Raw genomic sequence first — 23,382 nt, 5'->3', positions numbered from 1 at the left:
GCACTTCAGTGACTGAATAGTTATGGTTCACCCATTAGTTCCATGGTTCTTATCATTGGTTGGTACAGTTTTTCCTATTGCCTTTGTTTTCTTTTATCTGCATTATGAATTACTTAAACTCTGCCATTTGTTGCCTTTAAAATAACCCATTCCAGCCTGGGGGGCTCCGAAGAGTCAGTTACATGGGGCTTCCCAAGCAACTTTTCCCTTCTGTGAGTTTTGCACAGACGTGACCAAGCTTTAATGCGCTAATCTTTCACCTCGGGAGAAATGGGCTCCAAAGAACCGTATATTGTTACTCCTGCTGGAGACAAACCCTGAAGTGTTTGCAGAGTACAAACCATAAATGCTTGAACGATACCATTTAAATAGATTTGGTGTGTATTAATATATTTCTACCTTCTGACTGTAAAATATCTGGAACATATATTTTAAAAGCCAGCCACAGTGTCTACATACAGGGATAATATCTGTATGCTGTATAAAGCCCATAAAATAGCAGGTGTATAATGACAATGAATTTGAGAAGTGAGTGAAGCTAATGGCATAGTGAAACATTTTTCTTTTTATAAAACAAAGGTTTAAAATCTCAAATCGTGACTAGAAATGTTCAGTTTGTGCAAGTCTAAACTAAACAAATGCAGTTTAAAGCTAGCTGGTGAAAAATTAGTTACTCCTTCACTTACTCACCATATTCCTAAGTTCAGAATTACATTCCCCAGCTACAGAAGATATCCCTGCCTTGTTCAGTGAAGTTATCAGTTATTGCAAGAGAGAGAAAAACTCTTATCTCAGGTTGTGGCATGTGAAAATGCTTTTCAGTTCGCCTGCTAATAGAGTATTTTTAGAAAACCAATTACATTTCACAGCTGATAAGCAGTTGACTTCCAAGGTAGACTGTCATTCCGGACAGCTACCGATTACAATCCACTGAAAATTTTTCAGTGAATAGTTTTCCATTGCAAAATGCAGTTTTGCTGAATTCACATTGATTCTCAGGGGCATGTTGACTTTGACCAAATTTTCATCAGGAAAAAGTGGAAATGATTCATGTCAACAATATTGACACATTAAAATCAATATTTTAACATTACATGTGTATATATATTATATATTTTAATATCATCTAAACATTAACACAAAATAAATCAAAATGATTAAGTTGTGATTAAATGTTTTTACCATATGGGAAACATTTTGATGGTCCTGAACAGAAATTTTTTGGAATTTTTATTAGGCAGGAAATCTTGGTTTTCCAATCCAGGATGGAAACAAATTTCAAAGTGGAGCAGAAATTCCATTTTCTAATAAGTTCTTCTGCTCATGTTAACAGGACAGAAGCAAAGCCAGTCACTAGGTTAGACAGTAACAAGTAGTAATGTGAATCTCCACCTTATACGTTATGGTATTGTAATAAGGGCCAAATTATGGGTGTCCTTCAAGATATTGTCCAACGGGCCGAGAAACCCCTCAGAACTTTCTTACTGCCCAAGATAGTCATTGGAAGTTCTTGGCTTGCCTTTGCACATGCTGTGTGTGCTCATTGTAAATAGTTTTCTAATTGATTGGTACTTCATTCATAATGTAGATAGGATTTGTTTCTTTTTCAGTTCCCAGTTTGGGCTTTCCATTTCTTGGTACCAAAGGGTACCCTGCATTTCCTGCACTAGGCCAATGTACCTGAGCAACCCACACTCAAGCTGCTTGAATTCCTTATTGGGGAAGCTCATACTTGAGGTTGCTGCCAAATCTGCAAAGACTTTAAGTCTAGGACAAGGGAAGACAGAGAAACCAGGCTAAAGGTTTTGCGCATGCCAGCAGCCCTGAGACTTCTGGCAGAGCCCAGCTGTTTGGACTCAGCAGTGACTGCTTTGTCATTGGTTAGGAATCTTCTATGTTGCCCAAGACCCAGCACTGCTCACTCTCCCAATGCCTAAGAAGAGGCATAAGACCTCTCAGCAGATCGCCAAGAAAGGAAGGTTACTGGCACTAAAATTCTCTAGGCTTGGGATAAGCATAGAGTGCAGCTGAAACCCAAGCACTCCTCCGATACCACAGAAACCAGCACTGTTGACTCAGGCACCGAGATAGGTACCATTTAGTTCTGGGCCTGATGGAGCGCCTTCTTTGTCGGTGGGACTGCATCATTCCAAGACCATCTTTGAACTGACCACTCTGGTGGCGTCTGTGGCAGTGAGAGGTCTGCTGAACCTATTGGTACCGGTTTCTGCGGCAGTGCAGGAGACCATGCAATCAGCACCAGTAGACACCAGTATTGTCAGTGCAGTGCTCCATACCACCACAAACTCCGTTGCCTCAGACATCATGCCTGATGGTATCCATGAAGGGGAAGCCCGCAATGTTGGCAGTGTGATGTTCTTCTCTGACTCGCCACCAGTCTTCAGCACCATTAGGAGCAGCCTCTCCTTGACCAGCAGAGGGAGACTTATCCTCCTCTGAATCGGAAATTGGCGCCTGTGCTTCCCAGCCTCAGAGCTGCTCTTGCCACTATCCATCAAGGCGCTACTACCCTAGAGATCATCCAGTGGGAGTAACACTGAGCATGTGGGCTAGGGGCCCACCACCAGTCCAGTGGCCTTTTTGGAACCTACAGGGATTCCCCTGGTTTCTAGGTCATACACAAGGCGTTTGTGCTCCGTGTCCTTGAAGAGACATGGGGAATCTACTCACCAGGTGCCACCTGTTCCTGAGCCCGGTACTGGGCCTGGTGATGAGCAGCAAGAGTTACTTCAGGAGGATGGTGCTGGACAACTAGCCAGAGGAGGAGCAGCCTCAGCTTGTGCTGGCCTCTTCAGCCTCCTCTCCCAGTGAGGCAGTCTCCTCAGGGGGCATCTCTCTCTCTCCCCCAGTTATTATAGGGCTCACCAGGAGCTATTGAAGAGGGTGGCCTCAAGCTTGGAAATTCAGATGGAGGTGGCTAAGGAGTCCTTCCTCTGCCTTGTTGATATTTTGGCCACCACAGGGCCTCCGTAAGTGGCCTTACCTATTAATTAGGTAATTATGGACCCCCTTAAGTCTCTTTGGCCGACCCTTTACTACATTCCTCCCACCTCAGAAAGTATTATGTTCCCTCCCAGGGATTTGAATTATCTGTACTTTCATCCCCACTGGGATCTCTGGTGATGGCAGGGCCAAGAGGCTTCATTCCCCAGATCACAGGATGCAAAAAAACTACATCTATTTGGTAGAAAAGTTTATTCTACTGGGGGTTGCAAGACTGGATTGCCAACTAACAAGCTCTTTTGGGACGTTATGATTTTCATGTTTGGGACTGCATGTTAAAATTTAGGGACATGCTGGCAGAGGACCGTAGGCAGGAATTCTCCTTGTTAGTTAATAAGGGGAAATCTATAGCAAGAACTTTGCTGCAGGCGACACTGGATGCGGCAGACTTGGCAGGTAGGACAGTGGTTTCGGTGGTTTTTGTGCTCAGGAGCTATTGGGCACTGTCCTCGGGGCTTCCACCAGAGGTCCAACAGACATTACAAGACCTGCCCTTTGAAGGGTCATCACTGTTTTTGGCGCAAACAGACTCTAAGCTCCATGGTTTGAAGGACTCTGGGCGACGTTAAAGTCTTTAGGGTTGTACACTCCATAGCCATCCAGGAAACATTTCTGCCTGCAGTGGACCCATCATTACTCTTCCCCTGCACCTCAACAGGACCTGCAGAGAGAGAAGAGTGGGGGTTATACTTGTAGACCACCTCCTCCTTCTGCCTCTGCATCAATACCTGCTCCATCCAAACACCCAGGGAGTGCTAAACCGTCATTTTGGTGGGTCACTACAGAACGCCATGCCAGTTTACAGAATGCCAGGTTCCATCTTCCCCATATTCGCAAATGGCCTTTCTCACGGCCTCAGTGCTTGGTCCCAGATGACTTTGGACCAAAGGATATTCAGCACTGTGGAAGTAGGATATACCCTCCAATTGATTTCTGCCTCTCCCCATTCCTCTTCAGGGACCGCTGTTCCGAGGATCTCCTCCTCCAAGTGTTCAGTCACGCCTTTAGGTAGGAGCCATGGAGGAGGTTCTGCAGTGTCTCAGAGGGAAGGGGGTTCTCTTCCCGTTATTTCCTAATCCCTAAAGTGAAGGGAGGTATCAGACCAATTTTAGACCTGTGCCAGCTCAACAGATTTCTCAAAAGGAGAAAGTTTTGCATGGTCACCTCGGCGTCCATTATTCCCTTCCTGGAGACTGATATGCCGTCCTTGATTTAAAAGGTGCCTGATTTCATGTGGCAATTTATCAAGCTCACAGAAAGAATATCAGATTCTATGTTTTTCCTGCAATCCCTCTCCTACAGATAGTGTTGCTAAGTACCAAACAAGACCATGCCTGGGTTATACTAGTACCTCCAACATGGCCCCAGCAGACTAGTTCACCACTCTCCTGGATCTATCTGTGGATGCTTTGAGTTCACTTCCATTGGACCCAGACTTAATCTCCCAAGATCATGGTGGGCTGCTCCACCTGAACTGGTGGGCACTTCTTTTAACTGCTTTGAGGCTCCATGGCTAAATCTCAGAGGGGAGTCTTGCTTGGAGCAAACTCTCAATGTCTTGTTAAATAGCAGAAAGCCCTCCACCGGGTCTACTTACATGTTGAAGTAGAAGCATTTTTCATCTGGTCTCGTCAGTCTAGGATTTCGCCAGTGCAGTCGTCAATCCATCATATCCTGGACTATCTATGGCATCTACAACAGCAAGGTTGGCAATTCTATCAAGGTCCACTTGGCAACAATATCAGCTTTTCATTTCCGTATGGACAATTGTTCTATATTTTCTCACAATATGACAATCAGGTTTTTGAAGAACCTGGAAAGGTTGTCAGATAAGGAAACCTCTCCCTTGCCCTGGGACTTGAACCTAGTTTTGTCAAGACTCATGGGGCCTCCATTTGAGCCTCTGGTAAGTATCACTTCGCACTGGAAGGTGGCTGAGCTGCATGCAGGAAGGTGGGCAAATTGACTTGTACAGTCTTCTTTAAGGTTTAAAGTATGTTTGCACCCTCATCCAAGATTTCTCTTTAAAGTGGTATCTAATTTTCATATTAACCAGTTGATTTACTTACCTATCTTTTGCCCCAAAACCACACTCCAATGGAGAGGAGCAATGCCTGCATACTCTAGATGTTAGGAGATTTTTGGCACTCTACATAGACAGAACTAAAGAGTTCCATTTGTCAGCCCAACCATTCAGACCCATTGCAGACAGAATGAAGGGTCTCCCAGTCTCTTCATAAAGAACTTTATCTTGGATAACCTCTTGCATTAGTGTAAGTTATGATTTTACAGGCATTTCCCTGCCCAGCAAAGTGACGGCACATTACATAAGAGAGATCACAAGTGGCCTTGTTGTGTTCACTATCCAGGAAATCTGTAGAGCAGTAAACTGCTCTTCAGTTCACACCTTTGTATCCCATTATGCCATCACCCAGTACTCTAGAGATGAAGCTAAATTTGAACAAGTTGTGCTCCAATCTGTATGTCCATGAACATGGATCCCTCCTCCTACTTGACAGCTTGAGTCACTGAGAATAAAATGCACATGTGCAATCCTTCGAAGAAGAAAAAACGGTTACTAACCTTCTGTAACTGGTATTCTTCTAAATGTATTACCCATGTCCATTCCACAACCTACCCTCCTATCCCTCCACATTGGAGCTGTCCAGCAAGAAGGAACTGAGACGGTTCTGGGGCGGCTGGGCCCTTTATACCAGCACATAGTGGCGCACAGTAGCAGAGGGCCCTTGAGTCGCCCGGATGGGTACCACTGAGGGAAATATTTCCAATGACTTTGTGCAGATTGCATACGCACCAAGATTGAGATGTGTTGCACATGTCCATTCAAAAGGACAACAGTTACGGAAGGTTAGTAACTCCTTTTTTTTTCTACTGGCAACACTCCTATTGATTTCAGTTGAGCCCAGGATTTGGTCCTAACGGAAAAACAGTCTCCTAATTTTATTTGGCATCTATTGAAACCCACTGCTACCTAGGATATCACAGGTACTGTAGATTCCATTGATTGAATATATCCATTTGTAAATAAAGAATGGATATGGACATTGTATGCAGAGTACTCCATTTGTTGGCTCTTGTCTTAGGTTGTAAGCTGTTTGGGGTAGGGACTGTCTTTTTATTTTGGTTTTGTACAGCACCTAGTACTATGGAGTCCTGGCCCATGACAGGGGCTCTTAGGTGCTATGATACACAGATTGGCCTGTTGTACCTAGGTTAGGAAACCTGCATAACTGGTGCTGCGATCCTAGATCCATTCGTTTATATCAGCATCAGCGGATAGTCACTCCTACTCACACTACATTGCCGTCTCCTTGTGTGGGGTCTCTTCTGTCCTCTCCCCAGCTAAGTTCCACAGTTGCTCGATCTCAGATTGGGCTGAAGTCTGCCGCCTAAAAAGAAGATGGAAAGTTCTCAAATGGTAAAGGGCTCATTAAAACATAGAAAACAAACTGAAATGGGAGCAGCACGCAAACAGATCTGCCTAACACGGCAACACCACGTGATGCACACACTCTCCCTCGCCCCCAGATATTTTACATGTTGCTACAAAGTGCTGCTAATCATCCACTGGGGAATCTAATTATGGCATTTCTATCAGTATTTCTTGTGCTCCAGGTGTTCCCTGAGGCAAGTCTATCTCTGGTTTTCCCCCGTTTTTTATTGCCCAGTCATTCTCTGTGTTCTGTTGCCAGTACCACAGCCAGAGGTATTAGCTTTAACCCTAGAAATCCCCAATTCAGCCCTTTTGGCTTAAGGAACAGGCCAGTACTCCGCTAAGAAAGTCCTTCAACATCTGCAGTGCCATTTGTGTATTTCTGGTATCTACCCGTTGACTTGATGTGCGATATGAACCCTTACAGCTGTGTGTTGATGGTTTCCCTAAAATAATTTCTCTCCTGGGCACACTTTTTATACTTTATTCCCACCTGGACTGATTTGTCTATTGCTGCCTGACGCACACCCCTTCTCTCTTTCGCAGACGGCTTACCCTCCGACGCATTACATCCGCAGGGTCCCTCAGAGGAAGATCCACTATTTCACAGGCCTACAGGTTCTCCAGCTCCTCATCCTCTGTGGGTTTGGGATGTCACCATTACCGTACATGAAGATGATTTTTCCTCTCATTATGATAGGAATGATCCCAATCAGGTAAGACGCTCTCTGTACTGAAGACACCTCACTAAGTGGCCAGGATGTTTGGCTTCTGACTAGGCAACTGCATACTACTTAGGGTGGGTGTACACTACCATTGAAGTTGATCTAAATTACATTGCTCAGGGGTGTGAAAAAGCCTCCGCGCTCCCTGAGCAATGCAAGTTTCGCGCTGTCCACACCAGCGCTATGTCGGCGGGAGACACTCTCCTGCCAACATAGCTTACACTTCTTGCCAAGGTGGAGTCATGATGGTGACGGGAGAGCGCTCCTCCATCAGCATGATGCATCTTCACCAGACACGTGACCGGGCACGGCTGCACTAATGGAGAGCTATAGTGTAGACTTGCGCTTAGATTTCTCTGTGATCCTGTGCCATATTCTGCACTGGCTTGAGTGGTCACACAAGGTGCCAACTTGCTCCCCTGGAACCAGCTACCTGGATCATGGCTAGCAGTGTGTGGTGGGTGGGATTTTTCTCAGGACTTCCCAAGGTGGTGTGGGGCAGGGAGCCTTGGAACCATACACACCAGCCAGGATATCTAAGTGAAAGCCACTCATGACCAAGATAGACTGTAGCACAGAAGCAAGGAGGAACCCAGAAGGCAGATTAGTCTGCTCTAGGGGTAACATGACAATGCCTTGATTGGGGTAAAGCTGTGATTGAGTCTTCAACCTGTAATGTCCTAGATTACGCATGCGGCACCCCAGCTTGACCTGTAACTAGTTACTCTCAGCAGAATTGTTACATACAGTAAAGAATGTTCTCCTAAAGAACTCTCTCAGTATTAACTTAGTGCTTTATAGCTTCAAACCATGGCACAATTACAGCAGTCTCCTGGGCAGTGCTCCTTAGTGTTAAGATTACATTGGCACATGTTCACAATTGGCTGAAATTTGCCTTAGTGGCCCGGAAGTGATTTGGGGTTTTTGTTGTTGTTGTTGTTTTTTTGGTCTAAATTTCAGGAGACTCCCTTGATGCTTTAGGGGCCATTAGTGAGTGAAAGAAATTCATTTTCTCAGCATTGTAGGAGTTGGGGTTTTTTGGCTCATTAAATAAAACAATTGACCGACGCCCTCTTTCGTATTCTGTCCTTTCTTAGGTGTGGTGGGAAATGAATTAAACATCAAACAGTAATAAGCTATTAAAAATCACTTCTAAGCATGCTTGTTGGGCATCGGCCAGCCCTGTAGCAGTTGAATGATCCCCTGCTGCCTTTGATGCATTACAATGCAGCGTTTCCCACATGATCCAAAAGACACCTGGGCTGCTCGGAGAATCTGCGAGAAAAAATTGCAAATGAACAGTGTGTGTCAAAGGTGGAAACTAATGGCCCAGTCCTGTCCCCGTTGAAGGGACGGTCAAAACTGCCATGGTCTCTCTTACAATCAGGATTAGGCTCTGGGTGGCTGTCGTTTTCTGTTGCTGCCCTTAATTGCTGCTTTTCCATATGAGCTGCTGGTCGCTTAGCCCAGCCTTGCAGAAAATGCCTCCAGCCAGACAATGACAGCAGCACGTGTGTGAGCATCTCCTTTCCCTTCCCCTCAGCGGCTGTGCCTAAATGAAAATTGTAGGTAATTCTCTTTCAGTTGCTGTAACAACAGTGCGTCACCACTGGTGCTAATGTAACCCCCACGCCTCCTGGTGTGGTGGTCTGTCTCGTCTAGTGGCACTGAGACCACTTAGAAAGAGAGTTAAATGAGTCTGCTCTACAGCCTTAGCAAACAGCCAGTTGGCTTTTAGCTCATGCAGTAGAGGCTCATGCATTAAGCTCCAGAGGTCCCAGGTTCAATCCCGCCTGCTGACGACCGGGCATTACGGTAATACAGGGAACACTAGTGCAGACCATCCACAGGTGTTTGTACCACCTTGCCATCTAGCCCTGCTGTCAGGAGAACTGTTCACAGCTCACGGTAGAGCGAGGTGTGGATTGAAAATGGAAGTGAAAACATTTAAATGTGATCCTGCATATGTTTTGCTTTCCTTTAATTAGAAGGGGGGAGGGGACTGGATTGCAAAAAAAAACAATAAAACCCCCACATACATCAACATTGAGGTTACATTGTTTAACTGTGTAAAAAAAATAGGAATTGCAGAATCGTAGGATTGGAAAGGGCCTTGAGAGGTCATCTAGTCCAGTCCCCTGCACTCCAAGTCACAATTCTCATAGCAACATTCACTATCTCACACTGCACATAGACAATATCAGGGATTACTGCTTAGACTGCAAGATGGATACTTCAGTATGTGCAATCACAGCAAGTTTGTAACTGTGAGAACCTTTACTTCTGTGTCCTGAATTTTTCTCCTCATTAGTTAGTGTTACAGCAGGGCTGAGCAGGGTGGATAAAAACAGATGGTTTTTCTTGGGGCAGGAATTGGATTTTTTATTTAAATTAATGTTTTTCTTGACAAAATAAACCTGTTTACCATGAAATCTAAATGTAATACAAAATATGTTAAGGTCTAAACATCTTATAATCAAAACATTTAAATAAAAATTAAGTTATGCTGAATCCATGAGCCTCTATCAAAAACTTTTGAGTCAAATGCTGCACCTCTACATAGAGAAAGAACCTGAGGATAAACAACCAACTTTTGACGCCAAGCTTTATGAATATGGCACAATAGGACATGTGCTGTATTAAAGGCTTGATCCTGTGGGGGATCCAGGGGCTGTGCTATTGGGCGCAAGAGGCTGGCAAAGTCACCACAGACACTAGGGCCTAGCCTCTGACTCCAGGAGACACCATCATGTATCTTGTCAGGGTCATCCACTGAGCCCCCGGGGATGGTCTCATACTCCTTTTCTATAGCTTCTCCCTACCTGAGCTCCGATTGGCTCAGTTCTCAAATTATGAATATTTATGGCTCCACCCATCGTTGACCATTTTCTAACTTACACAAATGTACAATTGATAAGAATCTGAAAATACCAAGCGATATAATTGCTTAAAGAAATGTCCATAGTTACAGTGAACCCTTCTGAGTAGCAAAAAGATATACCAAATCTACTTTCAAGGCTCTATTTAGCTGTACATCAACATGTTTTAATGGTTATATCAACCAGTGACAGTGTTCCTTTCTTTAGAACAGGGGTAGGCAACCTATGGCACGGGCGCCAAAGGCGGCACGCGAACTGATTTTCGGCGGCACTCACACTGCCCAGGTCTTGGCCACCAGTCCAGGAGGCTCTGTATTTAAATTTAATTTTAAATGAAGCTTCTTAAACATTTTAAAAACCTTATTTACTTTACATACAACAGTTTAGTTATATATTATAGACTTATAGAAAGAGACCTTCTAAAAATGTTCAAATGTATGACTGGCACATGAAACTTTAAATTAGAGTGAATAAATGAAGACTCGTCACATCACTTCTGAAAGGTTGCCGACCCCTGCTCTAGAAAATAACTGAAATACAAATGGAAAAGTGGATTAAAATTGATGAATTAAATGAAAGCTTTCCACTCGGTGCTTGAAATCATGCTTTAAATCAACCCACCCTGCTGCTGAGAGTCCCCAACCAAGACTCTAGGCGCTGTACATACACATAGTAAGTGACAGTTCCTGCCCCCACATTGTTGATCATTTAAATAGACAAGACAGACACGGGGTAGAGAAGGGAAGTATTATCCCCATTTTATAGATAAGGAAGTGAAAGGAGGATTAAGTGTCTTGCTCAAGGTCACATGGGGAGTGTGTGGCAGAGCTGGGAACTGAATCCCTATCCAGTGAGTCCCAGCAGAATTTTGCAGAAATTAACACTGTGCGTGCAGAATTTCCTTACCCCCGCAGAAATGGGCTGCAGTGCTGCTGGCTGCCACTAGGGGATCCTGGACCTGGCAGAGCCCATCTCGCACATAGAAGACACTGCTGGGGGGAGGGAGAGGGAGCTGGAAGGTTCCTGGCAGCTGCAGTTCCCAGCATGCCCTGAGAAAAGGAGAGGGCAGCATGCAGGAAACTCCGTGTAAGCCTGGGGCCAAGCATCTGGGTGTTTCTCCCTCTGGATCCCTTGGCTAGGGGGCCCACAGTTGAGCTCTGCGGGAAGAGGTGTGGGTGTCTGGCCCCCGGCTGGAACAGGAACTGGGTTGGCATAGGGGATTTCTTTAACTCTCTACTCCTGGGGGAATTTTTGCCTGTGTCCATGTTCTTACAGACACACTTGCTGACAGGTATTTTGAAATAACTTACCAAAATAATTGAAACTGGTGTGATTATGTAGTGTTATTTTGACCAATAACATTTGCAGAGTTTTGCAGAATTTTTAATATCTTGGCGCAGAATGCCCCCAGGAGTAATTATTTCGGGAGACTCTACCCTGGCTGTAATGGAATATTCCATCCGGAGAAAATGTGACCTCTCTCAATTCTTAGCAGGGTCAGAGCTTTGGGGATGCTGCTGACTAAACATGACTTCTCTGGCACTATATCCCCATGGATAGGAGAGTATTTTAAGCATCCCTTTTCCTCTTTGCACAATCATTTGTGTTTCACAACATGAATTGAATGTAGCTCAAACAGAGTTTGTGTTTTCCTGGACGCTTTCATTTTCCAGTGTTTAGCTCATGTCAGATCAATTTGAGGAGTTAAGGGCATTGCGCTGCAGCTAGTGAGATTTGAAATCTCCTTTCCTGGCTACCTACTGAGGAGCTCTAAATATAAACCAGGCTTATTACATTGTTGTCGTTATTATTTAAATAGTTGAAAAGTAACTTCCTGTGCCATTGAGGAAGCAGAGGATTAATCTACAAATATCCAGTCGGATATATTAAGGAGAAAGCTTGTTAATGTTGACTGTGTTTAGGGCCGGCTCCAGGCACCAGCCGACCAAGCACGTGCTTGGGGCGGCACCTTGGGGTGGGTTTTTTTGTTCGTTTCAGCCAGGCAGCGCTCGGAGGGGGGGGGTGTTTCGGTGGTGCTCGGGGGTGGGGGATTGGGGGGCGTGGCGCTCGGGGGTGCGGGGGGCTCGGGCGGCGCTCGCAGGGGGAGTGTTACGGCAGGGCGGCGCTCCTTTTTTTTGCTTGGGGCGGCAAAAAAGTTAGAGCCAGCCCTGACTGCGTTGCCACTTAGTGTGCGTTTCACTCAAAGGAGATACCATTATTATGATGTTCTATAAAAGTAGATTCCAGAGGCCCCAATCCGTACCGTGCCCAGCACAATGGGGTCCTGGTTTTAACATGGAATAAGGCAGTCCCTCCCGCAAAGACCTGACAGGGGCAAGACGGAGAACACAGTGAAGCAGGCAGAAGCAAAAGACGAGTGACTGTAAAAGCAGTGATGCTAGCTCTCACGAACAATATGTGGTGTGTTTTCTTAAAGCCGCAGCTCTTGGAGGCATTGAGTGTCTGAGAATCTTAGCTGACTTTTGTTTATTTGGGTTCTTGTAAAAGGAACTCAGATGTATTATTTTGTTTAAAATGGCGTCCTGTTTTAAGCCAGTCTCATAATGTTTTGGGTCCTGCTTTGTGATTTTTGAATAACAGACATGAGAGCTGGAAATGACGTTCTAGGAAAGTTAGACCCCTCCTGAACACTTCAGCTCCTCAGGCTGGTTTATGTTCTGTTTCGACCGATCAAAAGCTGGTCAGCTGCCTCCCCCAAACCAAACAGGGACATAGATGTGGGGGCAAGGCCAACATTCCATTCCATCCTTGCCGCCTTCAGAGGGGAGAGGGAGCACCAGCACTAGACATGGTGGAGATGCTGGCCTGACAGCTGAAGGCAATTTGTTCTAGGAGGGTCTTTGCAACACTGCCGTTTCAGGGATTCCAGCGATGTGAACAAACATGGCTGTGTTTTCCTGCCAGCTTGACAAACCTGATGTAAATCAGCAAGTTGCATGAATTGCCCCAGACACACCCAGCTCTGAAGAGCCTGGAAAAGGATGAACATAACCCTTATTGCAGCACTAACCTGAATCTAATTATTTCTGTTGTTCACTCGTAGGTATAACCTGCTTCCTAGGATCATTGAAGCAAAATACTTAGATGCTATGGATGCGGAGCACTAAAAATGAATCTCTGCTCTCAGAACAGCGAACAGCTTTTCAAATCAAAAGGAAATGGCAGCCTTGCTGAGATGTAGAATTATTTATCTGAAGTTCTCTTTTGTTTAGAACCTCCAGAACTTTCTTTCTGCTCTAGTCTGGCACTTGGAGATATACGGTTGAAGACCAATTGGCCATTCAAGTTTCAGATCAAAACAGCCTTGGATTGAGAGGCCAGTACTCTTCTGAGTTTTGAGGCAAGCCAGCTTTATGGAAATGTCACCTTCTACATCCTAAAACTTGAAGTCCCACAGATCAATGTGTTTCTCTTGTTGGATTGTGCTATGCTAGGGTTGCCTCACGTTCCCTTTTTTAAGGGGGATCCCTTTTTTATACACTGTGTCCCTTTTCCCAGAACACTATTGAGATGTAAGGACAGTAATCAACCCTTGCTTTACAGATTTACTGAATAATTTGGAGCTTTAATGCAATTACCCATCTCTCCAGTTCATCTTCCAAAAGGATAGCCCTATGTCAGAGGATCTCGTCAAGTTATTGATTAGTAGTGGATGGGCTGGGAAGCAAAAGAATATGGTTGTGCTGAGATTGTGTATTTAATTTTTTCATGTGTACCAGAAATGTTCAGAGGTTGGATTCACTTTGTGATGCTGATGTAATTACAGCCGCTTGGGAATGAGTTGAACCTATTTTACACTGTTACTTCTCAGTAATCGAATTTAGAATTGTAGGTGTGTACAGCAGCAACATTTTGGTTGTGCCCAAATTCACCTGGATGCTGAAATGTGGCAAAATTCAGTCATGTGCATTAATGTTCGCATATACATATGTACAGAACGGCCTATGTGTACATATATACATACATAATTGAGATTGGTGTATATATTTTGCATATATATTATACATATATTGGATATCTAGGCATATTCTTTCAAGATATTGAAAGTGTTCTTGTGCAATCAGTGTTACCTGTACTATGTTGACATACATTTGCCCTTTGCTTTGGTGCTTCATTTTTCTCCTTCAAAGCCATTCTTTGTCAAACTGCATTAACCCAATTACTGATCTTTTTTAAACATACTGCTACGTTCAAACTTTCCTTCATTTTCCTCTAGTCCTTTGGCTTTTGTGACCTGCATCATCCTGTCTGAATGCTTTCTGACATCTGAATTTTCCATTTAATTTTAATGTACAGTATGTAGTGAAAGTTGGTTGTTTTCTAATCAATATTTCTGTTTGTCACTTCACTGTTTCAGTTTTGTAGCTACCTCCCATTTTCCCCCACCCCCAAACATTACATTATATTTCTGTATGAATTCTAACTCTCCTGCTATCTATTTTATCTTTTGGTTTATTTAATTTAGCTGGTATTGTGGTCAGTTTTTCTATACTTGAAGTACTGTGAAACAAGCTATCCTGTAGCGAATTCCATATTCATCTCTAGTGCAGCCAGGGGCAAACTTTACAAGAAAAGAAAGTGGAGCAATGAAGATAATTTTAAAAAGCAAAAATTAGGATCACATTACAATAAATGCAAACAGACAGTAGATTAGTGCAGACAAGTGTTTTTGTTTCAAGCAAATTGTTTGCATAATAATTGGCGGTGAGGTTTATCAGAGAGAATACATCGGCAATTTGGCTTTCTTTACGAAGTAAAAAAACGCCTCTCTCCATCGCTGAGAGGAACTGGGGAAGAAAGCTCATATGCTAAAACCAAACTTATAAACCCAAACTCAATAACTAGTTTGCTTTTAATAACACTCAAAGGGATTCCATCATAATGCAATTGCCTACAGCTTTGAAGGAAACTACTGACAGCAGAGTGTTCAGTTTCTCTTTGAAGTTTCATAAGTTTCCCATTGACAATCCAATGAAGGAGCACCAGGTTGTTCCTAAGGGTTTATATGTTACTGTCAGGGATAAACATTTAGCACAGTGATTTCAGGGAAATAGATTCTCTACTTCATTAGCCATCTAAGCAGCATTGTATTACCTTGAAAATGTAACCTTATGTTCTACTCAACTCCTGCGGATGTGCTGTGAGGGTCATGGCCTAATTTGGCCCCCTTAATAAATGAAACGTGGGCATTGCCATTCATTTGTTTTTACTAGGAATATCTTAGCACACCAAAAAGTAATCGCTGTAGTAACAAACATGGCTAACTAACTAACAAACAGATCTGACACTTTTTGCATGATCCAGAACAAGAAGATAAGAATTAAAGGCAACTAAATTATGCACATTGACTAATATTCTTAATCCTGGAATCAGGTCTATAGTAGGCTTGCTAGCAGTCATTGCAGAAGTTTCAAATTAAAGTTTATTCATTTTTTTAACGTCACCTAAAGATGAGGTGAATGTTCAGCAAACAAGACTGTTGTATGGTCCAGAGGGCAATCTGTGCCAGTCCACACAAAAAAGACCAGGTGACTCAAAAAGAGAACAGTATTGATATCCATGGTCGGATATGAATTGCAATAAGACAGTTTTCCAGCAAATTCTTTCCTTCCCAGTGTAAAACACATTGAAGTGAAACCCTCTGAAAAGAAGGTTGGGTGTCTCAAATACTTTGGAGTGACCTGCGTGTTGAAAACATGGGTGTTCGAACTACACATTTGTTGTGTTGTGTAATTGATGCTTGGGCTCCCAGTGTTTATGTTTCTAACAGTAGCCGTTAATGTGAAAAATCAGACTCCATGCATGAGAGGGTATAAAGCACACGATGGATCCCCTGACTGGGAGCGGGGCGTGAATGCTGCATGCAAAGCAGCTGTTTCAAGTAAAAGTCCATAGGTGAAATTCATCTCTGTGCAGTCTCATGGAGCATAAGTTGTCCATAGGTTTTGGGTTGACCCTCTGCACAGGAGGTGAATTTTGCTGTACACATACAATAAATCTAGTTACAGAAAAGCCTATGAGCGTACCTGCAAACTGCATGAAAATAATGTAGGACTAAAAAGGAAAAAGAAAACCCTAAACTATGTGCAATAGAACAGCTACCATAGGGTTCATTGTTCACCTTGTAAACTTACATGAGTTACCACGACCTGTCATTTTTGCATTGACAGACTGGGTGTGTTGCACTTAACAAAAGCCCTGGCAGGAGTAACCTATTTTAAATGAGCTCTTTCTCAGTTTCTTGAAAGAACCAAAAATGCCCTTTACTTTTCTCTAAGTCTCTCTGAAAATAGCAGTCCAGATGCAGTGACAAACGTCGCTGAGTTAAGCAATGTAAAATATAGAAATAGTTACACTTCAATATGGTTTGGAGGCAAATTAACCCTCACAGCTAAAATAAACACCCTAACTACTTCTATATTAAGTTGTTGTTTTGGAACAGTTTGTGATGCAATTTCAATCTCGCGTGTATTTTCTTTTTACCATAAACATGACTTTGATTTTGTTTTCCCCCAGGGTTTTCACTATATAAATCATGGGCCAGAGAATCAACTGATGTAAATTATCATCAGTCAATGCAGTCAATAGCACTATTCCTATTTTCCCTATCTGAGGATCTGGCCCTACATTCTAATCTATGGGTATCAGATGACAAGCTTGACTATGTCAGAATGTCTTGAATTCTATCAGGCTCACAAGGTACTGGTAATGATGATCCTATTTCAGACCCAAAAAAGTCAGGATTTTCATACAAGTACCTTTCCCTTCCTGTTACAAATGAAAGTTCTTTTGCTTCTCTTTTTACTGATGTAAGCAGGCATTTCCAGGAAGTAGGCTAACTAAGAAAAGAGAGTTTGCTAAACAGAACTATTTCTGCACTTTAATACCTGTGTGAAGGTTAAGACAGTTAGAATGTAATAACCAAAAGTTTTCTTTTATTATAAGCTCTTTAGATAGATATGCACAATGTTATGTATAAATATTGCCAAAGAACTGGATCTGAAAAGATGACGATTGCTGTTAATTAAGAGGGCCTTGTGCTATATTCTACTGGAGTCAGACGGTAGTAAATACCTGTGAAATGACTGGAATTTTGTAACCTAAATTAGTTGCCAACATCTGCCAAAATTATGAGGGTACTGGGAAATATAATACACTTTTTTTTAAAAGGCTGTAGTTTGTAGGCACTTAATGGTATTGCTAGAAGTCATCCTGATCAGGTGGAGATGTAATATTAATTGATAAATAGGTCTGCTTGCTCTGAAAGTTCTTTTTAAAGCTGATGAAATGCTGTTGCTACATTACACATTGAAATGGATATGTTGAGGTCTGTTGTGTGTATTAAAGAATGCTGGTGCTGTATGGGCTGCTGAATGTGCCTTCCAGATTGCTCAGAAACTAACACACAAAAATCTCCACCAAGCAGCGGCGAAGTTTGAAAGCCTTATTGGATGGTAAAAGCTAGCTGGTTACATACCACCAGGTCACTGTTAGGGTAGTGACATAAAAAAATGCTACTTGGTGAAACATCCCAAGGTAGAATCAGATAATTGTACTGTGAGAAACACACATCACTGATGAACTGCCCATGAATTAAGGATACAATCATATAAAAACAAATACAATACACTAAGATGCTGAAATATGACCATTACAAGCCCTTGACTCGCTGCATATCACAGCAGGACCACACAAAAAAAAAATCTTGATGCACCCAGCTTCTAAAACATGCATCTCCAACTGAGCCACCGAATTAAGCTAGCTTTTGGAGAGGTGTGCGCCTTCCATTTCACTGCATTGAAACCATCATCAGGAAAACATAGTTCAACAGCATGATCTTGAGAGAAGCAGGAATTTTGGTTCAAGGTGATTGGATTGTAGATCTAGATTGTTAATCAGAACAAACATTTCATTTGCCATCTCGAAGAGAGAGGAAAGTAACATCAATGGGAGAAGATATATTGATCTCACCTCAAGAACAGCCTTCATGTTCCAGATTTCTGCTAAGCATTCACTTTGCACATGTCGGAATAGACAGAGATAAAAGTCACCTAGAACAGTGAGAGGGTCACTTTTTAAAATGTGCATTTATACTTGGAAGCTAGCTGGCAGCAGTAGCGATGGTTTAAATTAATAAATTGTTTGCCCTGTCTGTTTCCCATACCATGGCATTGGCTACTGCTGCTAAATCGTTGCTCTCTCTTCTCCTTGTGTTAACCATCACACATTCCTTCCATGGATCATACATCAGAGGCAAAATCTACTCTTCTACTCTCCATTCCAAAGACATTGGCAATGTGTCACTATAGCATGCCACTCAATCTTCACTGGCCTGTACAAATTCTGAGCTAGCTTTAAGGCGTAGGCATGGCAACTCATGCCATCTCAGACAATTATGAATCAATCATAATTTCTGTTATATGATTGTTGTGCTGCTGTATGCAGCACCTCTTTAGATGGTTAGCTTTCTGGTGCAGTTCTTGACTAGAGCAGGCCTTTCTTTCATCTCTTGAGCTTCCAAAAATACTGAAGTGATGTGATTGTCTAATTTTCCTAGGTGTGTTTCCAAGGAGGCCTGTGGTGGTTAGAAGTGAAAAGCACATAGCATTGCCAATTTGATATCAAGTTGCTTAAAGAAAACGTGCCTTGAACTCCCAGTCCTGTCCCCGGGGCTACAGGCCTGGCTTGGGTTACAGCAAAGAACTGGCAACCAGGATTGTGTCAAGAGCTGAGGGTATTGGAGGTTGCCAGAATATTTTAAGAGGTTCCAGAAATGCCTAACAACTTCTAATACCTTCTTTCACTGTGGTGTGTCCATAATCCTTATGGCATCTCCAGCATTGTTGCTTCTTCACAAATGCACATGGTTGCCCTTCAAGCTAAGAAAATCAGTCTATAATTTTTCTATAGAAAAGTGCAAGAACATGGATCACTGGGTACGATTCTGAACTGTATTTGATAGAACATCTATGATGTCCTGGGGAATGTATTGCCTCTCCCTCCCCGTCTCTGCCTCTCCCGGTGAGAGAATTCAGTTTCCATTATAAGACCCAAAGCCTGGATGTTCGATGAGTAGAGGTGGCCTGTTGTGCCAACATGCATATGGTGGCATTTGTAATGTGGATTCTTTTTGTTGTGAACCAAGCTAGACCATCCAGCTCATTTCACTTAGACTTGAGCTGAGCACCCAGGTGTGGAAAGCCACCAAATCCCCCCCAGCTAGTAAACACTTCTAAATTTAACTGCTGCTCCACTTCAAGCTTGAAATGCACCAGTCCCAGTGATTTCCTGTATTGTCACTGTTGCACTGCTTTCTTGCTATGGTGCTGTCCACTTTGTGATTGAGCAAGATGGCAGCAAGGAGGAAAACTGATTAAATGAAAATCCTTTAGGTTAATAGTCTTTGGCACTCTGTCCTCAATGCGCAAAGAGACGAGCTGGCTGACAGTACCTTCACCTTAGTTACATGATCGGATCCAACAGAAAATCTGCGTATCAGGTTCAACATCTGATGTATCTATTTCCGTACTTGGTTTACCAAGTTCAGCAGGGCAATGAGACGCATGTCAGCTTTGCTGGAAGTAGCTGATCCAATGAGTGCAGTAGCTAGGTAATTAAGTACCATGGTTTGCAGGAGATCTGTTTTCAGGGCACGATTAATTATGTTCAATGAGTGACACAGCCCTCTCGGTATAAACTATTAAGTTCATCAGGCGGTGTATCTGTTTCAGTGAAATACGTGTCTGAGCAGTAATGTTCCATACATCTTTCCATTATTAATGTATCCATTTCAATGTGCAATATTTTGTAGCCCCAGACTTCCGGAATTTGGGACGTGGAGCTCCTTCTGGTTGGCAACGACCCGCCCTTGCAAACCTGGGTGCGGCAGTTAGGGGCCTGACTTCATACTTGGCCACTTAAATAGGTGACCCAGTTTTTCAGAGGTGCTGAGCATCTGCAACTCCCCTTGACTGCACTGAGATTTGTGGGTGCTCAGAACCTCTGGAAACAGGTCGCTTCCAGCTAAATGCCTAAACACAGAGTTAGGAGCCTAACTTGAAGCACCCAGGTCTGACTGTTGAGGCTGAGGTGCACCTCCACAACTGTACACCCTACTTGGCCGATGGCAGTCTTGGCTCCAAAGAGACCCAGACATAGAGAAATGAAGTACAAATGCATGAGTCCGGCAAGCCCATCACCTCCCTCGCCAAGCATAGCGGTCGGTGGAAGTCTTGAGTTGTACCTACCTACACGTCAGCTGACTGAGCATGTGTAATGAGTAACTTGGGTTAGAGCGACCTTAAAGAATATGCCAGTTACAAACAGTGTTCTGTATTTTCTTCTCCCTCTCCCCCTACCCACATGGAGTAGTATCTTATTCCTCAGTTTCCACTGTGAAGATTGGCACTTTGCCACGTGGGTAAGGCAGAATCTGCCCTTTAATTCTTACTTCCCTAAAGTATTCACCCCTACAGGTTATATTATGCAGCCAAGTCTCTTTGCCCTGTGTTGGACCTGCAAAGAGCCTGTGCAGAAATGACAGATTACAATTCCCCACCTCCTTCTGGGAGATACAGGGTAATGGCATATACAGGTAAGCCTCATGGAGCACCCAGAACCTAAAAACAGAGGAGCTTTAATTCTCTGTTCCCTGAGATATTCAGAACTGATTCTTAAATCCTGTATCCTGCTTCCATACAAGCTAATGCTAGAAAAGCTGCTGAGCTCAGACAATCTGTTACATGCCAGGAGATTGCTAGGGGTGGTTTTATTTTTTGACATGTCACTTGGAATGCAGCCAGTTAATAGATTTCTGTACTTGGTGACCAAAAGGTTTCCTTGACAGCTCGGCTAGGAGCTAGTCTATAAATATTTTAAGTGGCAAAACACAAGTGGTTTGTATTTATAGAGGTGGAGCCTATAGATATTGCACTTGCTAAGTAGGATTTTAAACGCATGCATATTAACTAGTGTTGATTACAGTGAACGATTTTCTTTTGATAAAAGAGTTGCTTCTTGGGGAAAACAATTCCTTTATTGTATAAGGAACTCTGTTGTATTTTGAAACATACAAATAAAAAGAGAAATATACTGTTTATATATTTCGATGCTGTGCTCTGATGTCTTTTATTATTATTTAAAGTCGCCCAAGGACTCATTTCCTCTTCTAAAACAGCAATACCCTACCATGGTTTAACGCAGTTGTCTTAAGACTCAGGGGCTGATCTGAAACCAACTGAAGTCAATAGGGAGTCTTTCCATGACTTCAGTTGGCTTCAGGATCAAGCCCGTAAGGATGAGACATTGACATAGAATTCTGTTGTGCTCTGAAATAGCATTTCTGGATGGAGCAGGTGCCAGGTAGACCTGTGTCGCTGTTTCAAGGGGAGAATCTTGCTTTTTCTTGCAACAGAGTGCTGATTATTTTTAAATGACATCTCAGGAGGTTCTCTCTATCGGAGTTGCTTATATGGACCCCATTATCATCAAATCTGAGCACCTCCTTATCTTTAATGGATTTAGCCTCACAACACATCTTTGAGCTATTTACCCCTGTTTTGCAGATGGGAAACTGAGTCACAAAGAGGCTAAATGACTTGGCCAAACCCACCAGGAAGTCTGTGGCAGAGTAGGGAGTTGAATCCAGATCTCTTAAGCCCTAGAGGAGTGGCCTAACGGTTGGACCATCCTCCTGCCTACATCACTGCTATGATATCCTGAATGAGGTGCCTGCTTCTGTTACCCATGAAAAGGTAGCCATATTCTCTGCTAACCTAAAACAGAGCTGAATGTGACAATAACAAAATAGCCAGTGAAATTCATTCATTTGGGAGAATGAAAGTGATCCCCTGTTGTAGATATTTCATTCCATCATCAACAGCTGAGCTATTCACCAGCCTCTTCGGTGTGTGTGGAAGAGAGTGATTTTGAGTGATAGCATCCCAAAGAGGTTTAAGTATGTCAGTAAAAGGGCAAACATAATCTGAGGATCTATAAGGGAAGAGTCTGGCCTTTAGAAAAGGATGTGGAAAAAACGTGTGCACCCCACACACCTTATATGTGCACCCATTCACTGAGGCACTGCACAATGGCAGTGATTGCATGAGCATATGGGCAAATATACATCCAATTGGACACTGACGTGCAGTTCAAGGTACTAATTAGGTGCTTAAGGAGGGATTCCCCTTGCCACACACACATTCTCTTTCCTAGTCGGGCCATTGTATTATTATTTCTATTATAGTACCTAGGAACCCGAGTCATGGAGCAGGACACCGTTGTGCTGGGTTGTTGTACAAACAGAACAAAAATGTTATGGTTTGGCATAAACACAGAGAAGTTAGGTTAGAACATAAAATTCTCTTGCTGGAAGGTTGCACCATAACAGTACTTTATTTCTGAGAATTCAGAGCAATAACACACACGAATTCAAAATCAGAGTGAGACAAAACAGGCTGCTCTCTAAAAACTGAGGCACAACTCACCCAGCCATACTCTGGGCTGGCTGGTTGACTGCTGACTGCCTCTGATTGCAAGCTTCCCTACACAGCCTCCTGCCTGCAAGCAGGACCAGAAACCCTCTACCCTCCTTCCCCCACACACTCTTAAAGTGATAACGTGCAATTCCACTACAGTCCTCAGTAGAACACAAAAAAAGACAGCCCCTGTCCCAAGCTCTAAAAGCCCCCTGGTCAACAAAGCAATAATCCCCTTAGGGTAGGTAACTCTTGCAAGGCCTCTTTCAAACAGGGGCTGGGTCGCAGTGGGTTGTCAAGCTGCTCAGAAGCAGCCGAGTCAGGGTTGCTGAATCTTGGAGCAGCTTCTTGAGCTGCCTGTGTTACACCAGAGTCCATTTTGGCCCTTGAGAGCCCAGAATCTTTTTGCTTCACCTTCCTCCTGGACTGTGTGTGCTTTGCCTCCCAAGGGCGAGGCACGCGATCTCGCCCCTAGATCCAATTGCAAGGGGTGTATTAGAAAGAACTGAGGTCGAGAGAACTGTGCATGGAAATTTCTGACACCGTGGCCTGTTGTTTATGTGAAGAGCTTCCCGCATCCTAAACTTTCCTCCAGTGCTGATGCTTCATCTTTCTTAATTAGAGAAGGATGTGATGTCTCTGCTGTATCCTCTGTTCCAACATCATCTCTCTCCTCCGCTCCAGCTTTCTGTACTGCCCTAGAGGTGCTAACTGGTGTTTTCCTGTCTTGCTCCCAATGCAAGGACTATGGCAATTCAACATGTAATTTTGTGATGTCCTGGCCTATAGTTGACCGCCACCTC

At 43.4% G+C, this 23,382-nt stretch overlaps 1 protein-coding gene across 7 annotated transcripts in view; it reads left to right on the top strand.

Moving 5' to 3' along the window:
- The window catches only part of SLC4A11 (solute carrier family 4 member 11), a 256,975-nt gene extending 235,768 nt beyond the window's left edge, over positions 1–21,207 (top strand). For all 7 annotated transcript variants that reach the window (XM_045018780.1, XM_045018782.1, XM_045018779.1 and 4 more), the window contains 2 exons: positions 7,025–7,194; positions 13,147–21,207. In XM_045018780.1, the coding sequence (XP_044874715.1) occupies positions 7,025–7,194; positions 13,147–13,210 (234 nt within the window). In that variant the 3' untranslated portion in view covers positions 13,211–21,207. The remainder of the gene's footprint in view (positions 1–7,024; positions 7,195–13,146) is intronic.
- The last annotated feature ends 2,175 nt before the right edge of the window (positions 21,208–23,382 follow it).

Source organism: Mauremys mutica, chromosome 5 (assembly GCF_020497125.1).
Source record: "Mauremys mutica isolate MM-2020 ecotype Southern chromosome 5, ASM2049712v1, whole genome shotgun sequence".
In the NCBI taxonomy this organism is placed as follows: domain Eukaryota; kingdom Metazoa; phylum Chordata; order Testudines; family Geoemydidae; genus Mauremys; species Mauremys mutica.
The sequence above is the reverse complement of the archived record's forward strand: the minus strand, read 5'-3'. Positions and strand labels throughout refer to the sequence as shown.